Source organism: Epargyreus clarus, unplaced genomic scaffold, assembly GCF_041222505.1.
Source record: "Epargyreus clarus isolate Ecla_fem2 unplaced genomic scaffold, WU_Ecla_fem_2.2 ptg000036l, whole genome shotgun sequence".
In the NCBI taxonomy this organism is placed as follows: domain Eukaryota; kingdom Metazoa; phylum Arthropoda; class Insecta; order Lepidoptera; family Hesperiidae; genus Epargyreus; species Epargyreus clarus.
In genome coordinates this window covers 221,675-227,674 of record NW_027332241.1, presented here as the reverse complement: position 1 = coordinate 227,674, position 6,000 = coordinate 221,675, and the positions used below count along the sequence as shown (strand labels likewise).

The window sequence follows — 6,000 nt, the reverse complement described above, 5'->3', positions numbered from 1 at the left end:
TCCCACGACATAGGGAATCCTATTGCGGGGCTGTGAGTATAGAAAACGTTTTTTTTAAATATAGCTATATGCAAATGTGTCTGGGATTTGAACCCTGGACCATCAGCAAAAAAATCAATAGGCTATCACTATCTTTTCATCGAAACTAAGGAAATAGGTGTGGCTGGTACAATACCACGGAACCTTAAATATTGAGTGTTCTACGAAGCAGCCTTCGCCTTAACCATCAATTATTTATGACTGCTCTCCGCATAATATAAATAACAATGCATTTCTTTAGGCTTCATTTATTTATTATAATTACATACTTTTTACATATATTTACATATTTAAAGCTTGCTGGTCCCGAAGCGCGTAATAAAAAACATTTAGACTAAAATTAGAAGTAACGAAAACAAATAAGTGTGAACCAGTACCCTTAGTATGAGTTTTTACGTTTTTACAAAAAATACTGTTTTTGTATTTGTTTACGTATTGGCCCACACATTTCCAATCAGCGCACCTAGCGGACTGTATTAGAGCTGATTGCAAATGTATGGGAAGTACGTAAACAAATAGAAAAATATTCATTTTTGTAAAAACGTAAAATCTCATGCTAAGGGTACTGTAACCAACTCCATATAGATCATAGAAGCAGCGCTAAATATGAGCACTAAGATGGAATGCCTCATGGTTTATCACACATTTAAACGAGAACACAATAGTGAACGTTGTTATTATGACAGAATTAGCGTGACACTGGTGCCACTTTAGTTGCACAATATGACAATTATATTTTACTTCATTATTGAACAAATACATTTCTTTTTAAGTATGGAATTTAAAAAAGATGGTAATATACAAATTTTTATTTTCATAAATTAATAATAACACATAATAAGTAACACATCGTTTAAAAATGTAATAATTATACATTGACATTTTTTCCATACAAAAGACATCAACGAGCTTCCACAAAATTTTGAGAAAATAAATTACTTTAAATTTTTTCTTCATGTATTACAATTAGTAATTTTTGAAACACAACGGTAACCAGTCAAAAAGCATTATTTACAATCATTATTTATATTATAAATTAAAACTAATTACAACGATATCACTTTGATCAACATACAACATACTGGCACATAATGGAATCGAATTTACAATAAATAATGATATTTGGTATCGCACATGCTTCTACCAAAACATTGTATGTGTTTAGATAGCTTTTTGATACAGACTAGTCTTAAGTCTTTTAACCGACGACAATACGATGGTTACTAGGTTCGATACCTGGTCAGACAGATGATTGAGTTTTAAAATTCTGTTCTGTTTTTTTTTTGTGTATTCAAACCAGAACAGAAATAAACAGATTGTTTTATACCGAATGAGCTATCTAGACTCATACAACGCCTTTGGTTTACACATATCACTTATTTCGCTCGTACCGAAAGTATATAAAGAATTTTATTAATAAATAGAAAATTACAATACAATTATTCTATAGATTAAAACCATCACAACTAGACCTTAAAAGCCTTCAAGTGATTGTTTTTATACCAGGTTCTTGGTTAGGCAAAAATCTGTATACTATCTATTTTGGATCTGAACATTTTATAATTTATGTTTAAGATTTTGAAAAACACCAATTTCCTTAAAAATCAAGATCCATCAAGAAATTGTTATAAGGGTATTATAAAATATCTTCATAACTGGAGCATAAAGTGGTTGAATACGCTCCAGCCAAATTTGAGTCGGGAGTCGGAGGGCGGAAAATATATACCTAAGACACAAAAGGGTGACTTTCCGACAGAGATTTGCCTGGTAGCTTAATTATGGATATGTGGCAAATTTACCAATAAGTTTGAATTTAACTCAATAAAATATCGAAAAAAAGTCAAGTCAAACTACTTATTGGTGGATTTGTCAAACATTCATCACTTAACGACCTTATACATTTGTAGTGAAAAGGCTCATTAAGGTTTTTATCTAAACAATTCGCCTCCAATTTTAAATGCTTTCAATTTAAAATTAGGAGTTCAATATACACAGTAAACAGTCTAGATAAATAAATAAATAACATTATTTACATTTGACGGTACGAGGCGAGTTACAAAACTATCTATTCCTATTCGCAAACGTCTGTTCACATTTCTCGACTTGGCTCAAAATCTTGCCGATCCTCTCGTGGAGAACTTTCGCGTTCTTCTCCGGGAGTGGGGGCAATATGTCTCTTATCACCGCGTTATTCTTCTTATGGAATATCATACTTAACTTGCTACCCACTGACTGCATCTCGTACAAACTCCTCAAAGAATCGATTGTCCGTCTCCTAAACACACATAGGTTATCCAACATCAAACTGTGGTATACGTTGTATTTCTTTAAAAGTCTATACCCGTGCAAGAGACCGGATTCATTGTCTAGGAAAAGAAGTAACCCACTATCCATCTTTCTTGCTAAATTATGCGCTGGTCCATCCATAATATTGATATTCCATTGATAGTTAAATAGATTGTTAACAATTCTATCCAAATTAGCGGTTAGATAGTCAAAGATAATGAGATCAGACCACTGCGCGAGTTCAACAAACAAATCAATCGTTTTCTTATTTAGCCTAACATCTATATGGTCAAACTCTGCTATCTCGGTTTTCGTCGTTTTAACGTTTTTTGTTTTCAGTTTGTTGATTAGAATCTGCTTCGTTGCGTCCACAGTATCATTTTCTTTTAATGACATTTTGTAAACGTCATTTTTATTCAAATGTCGCGTTGCAGGTTTAAAGATTTCGGGTATTGTAGCTGATTCGAGGCTTGGGATATACTGAGTGAGTACAACAGCTCGGTTTGTGTTCCACTGTGCCGCAGCGATGTCATTCGCAACATTTTGCCACAGTTTGTCCTTGAGATCGACGACTTTGACCACAGATGGCGCTAAATTCGTCAAGTTCAATAACCTCGCGACGTAGAAACTGAAGATTTCGCCCTGAATTTGGTCGGTGTTCTGTCTGTAACGCACACAAGCTTGAATGCCATCTTTGAATGTGATTAATCTATTCTGCATCCTCCCACAACCAACTTCCATTTTAATTACCTCGCTCTGATCGACATACTTCTCCCATAACTCTGCTGTGTTCTCCCCATAACCTTGAGGCATTGAGTTTTCCACCTCAGGACCCCAATATACATTATCATATAAAACTGTTAAATCATTTGGCGTATAATCCGTCTTATTTAAAACAGTCGTTATAGTGTGCTTATGATGCATATTTTTGTTGTCCTTCAAAATCTCCTTCATATCATCTGTTAAAGTTTTTGGATAAACATCATCTTTATACTTATGGGAATCTACTGCACCCGTGAAAGAGACGGTTGCGAATTTTGAGTCTTTCTCTGTCTCGAAATCAGTCTTAAGATCGCTTGAAAATTTCAAAGAGTTCAAACTCCTTGATCTTATATCTTTCGTGTTATCTATTTTTATTGATTTCCTAGGAACAAAGTTTGGGGTGGCTATCTGGGATTGGGGCGATCCAACTATAACCACCCCTATCACTAACCCCAGGATAAAACTAAGGCATACACTTAAAAAGCAGTAGTTATAGAAACTGTATTCTCTTTTCAAGGCGATTCTTCTAGATAAATCTTCTTTATATCCGAAATTATTGTAGAAGACGTAATTTTGTTTCATTTTGTATAACGAATTCATATCTATGGGGACTGTTCTTGGTACGAAGGCGAATTCTCGATCGTTTTTATGTTTTATATCTTCTAGAGTAGGTATTCTTTCTGATTTACATTCTTTTTCGTTTCTATGATTGTTAGCTAACTGTTCGGCGGCCATTTTGTTTTTTCATTTGAAGTCGTCACTCCGAAGCCATCTTATGGATCTGTAACAAAGAAAGTTGGTTTTGAGTTTTTATATGAGTTATTTTTTTGAAATCACGAATACACTGCTTAATGTATTATTTTTTTAGGACTGTCGCTTAATATTTTTTTACCTGTCTGATAATAGACCAGTAGGTATAGTTTTAAGTGATAGTAAGGAATTTTTTAAATAATGTAATATTCTGAGTTTAAATGCCTCTCTTAAGTAGGTATATCTAGCACACTTCTCACACTATCTTAGCACAACCAGTACCCTTAGTACGAGTTTTCAAAATATCCCACAATTTTACGTTACGTTTACTCAATCCATTATTCTATTCCGTTTCCTGTAACCAGTTAACTGTAACTTTCAGTAAAATTAGTTGTCGAAAGCACACCACTGAGTAAACGTAACAATAAGTAAATGCTCAAGTGACGATGAACTTTTTGTCTCCCTCACATGTTCGCAAAGAAGAGAGAAAAAACATAAAGCGCCATTTTGTCCATTTAGACATTTAATGTTACGTTACTGACACTATAGTTCTGATACAATCCGCTAGGGGCGCTGATTGGAAATTGTATGGGCAAATACGTAAACAAATACCAAAACAGTCATATTTGTCAGAACGTAAAAACTCATGGTAAGGGTACAGAACAAACCAGCGCTATACTGTTGTTTTAAAGCTCGGAATTAATGTGAGAGCGTCCTCGAAATCGAACTACTACGATTTCTACTAATTTCCCAAGGATTCATGAATAATTAGTCAAGTAATAACTTAGAAATCTCATACAAATGTAGCACAGCGCTAAGAGAAACTAAGTAGTAAGTTAATTGCAAATTGCGTTCTATCTAATCAGATCCATCAAGTTGCATTCATACCGTGTACGAGTATAACAGAGCTATTTCTGGATTGGTTTCAATCCGCGATCAACTGCATCTGACATGGGACATGTTTGTAGGGTGACCCTTCACTTCACTTTCTTTTTAAATTTTTATGTTTTATTTTTAGTTTGTAGTTGGCGATTCTTAAAATTGGTTGAAGTGGTAATGGATTAGCCACATCGGTCGGTACTCCTCGAGTGGCGACCAGGTAGACCGACGACCTGAAGAAGACGGCGGGAAACCGTTGGATTTTCGCATGAACTACTGCCACCCATGGACACCTGTAATTGACCCCAGATAGGATTAGATATTCCTACCGGAGGTCGGCCATAGATGCACCGCTACCCCTGAGGACTAAGCTGGAACACCTTGAAAAAAGTTTGTCTCCCTTGCCACACCCTGTAAACCAGAACACAGCAGCGCTACACTGCTGTCATGAGGCAGAAATGGGTGTGGCGGTGGTGCCGCCGGAGTGGAACCACAAAAGGTTCTGCTACCGTCTAAGTCCAAGTAGGCCTTTTCTAGGCCTATTCCCAGGACTTTTACAAGCCGATAAATACCTCGTTTTCTATCACAAACCTCATAAACATATTATCTAACAGCCGTGTCACGCGAAACTACTCGGTCTGAATAAATTATATCTGAAATAGGGTTGCCACCCATACTGTAATATATATAGTAACAACCCGTAGCTGCCCCACTGCTGGGCATGGATTACCACAGATTGATAATCCTAGATCCTAGAGTAATCCTAGATCGCAGTGGCCAAGTGGAAATTGGTACACTAACTATATCTAAATTACGGTGCCTAATTGTTCATCATCATCATAATTATACCCCTTACTGGTTCACTGCTGGACACAGCTCTCCTCAGAATGAGAAGAATTAGGGCTAAGTCCACCGCGCCGGCAAAGTGCGAATTAACAGACTTCACATACCTTTGAAAACTTTTTTTAAAGATTTTTCAGGTATGTAGGTTTCGTCACAATATTTTCCTTTACCGTTTAAGCTAGTAATAATATTTTTTTAATGTACACATAATGCCTCGGAGTTTCTTAACCACTAGGCTATCACTGATTCGATTCCTATCTGACATTGGCCACTGGTCCGCGGCTACCCCTGAGGACTAAGCTGGAACGCCTTGGAAAAGTATATCTCCCTTAGCATCTCCAAACCAGTACACAGCAGCGCTACACTGCTATTATTAGGCAGAAATAAGTGTGGCGGTGGTGCCGCCGGAGTCGAACCACAAAGGGTTCTACCTTGAAAATA

At 36.2% G+C, this 6,000-nt stretch overlaps 1 protein-coding gene across 1 annotated transcript in view; it reads right to left on the bottom strand.

The window, feature by feature from the left end:
- Positions 1-271: 271 nt before the first annotated feature.
- Positions 272-6,000, bottom strand: part of fj (four-jointed box kinase) — a 42,723-nt gene continuing 36,994 nt past the window's right edge. Inside the window, exon 2 of the mRNA XM_073092391.1 lies at positions 272-3,868. Coding sequence (XP_072948492.1) covers positions 2,101-3,822 — 1,722 coding nt within the window. The 5' untranslated portion in view covers positions 3,823-3,868 and the 3' untranslated portion in view covers positions 272-2,100. The remainder of the gene's footprint in view (positions 3,869-6,000) is intronic.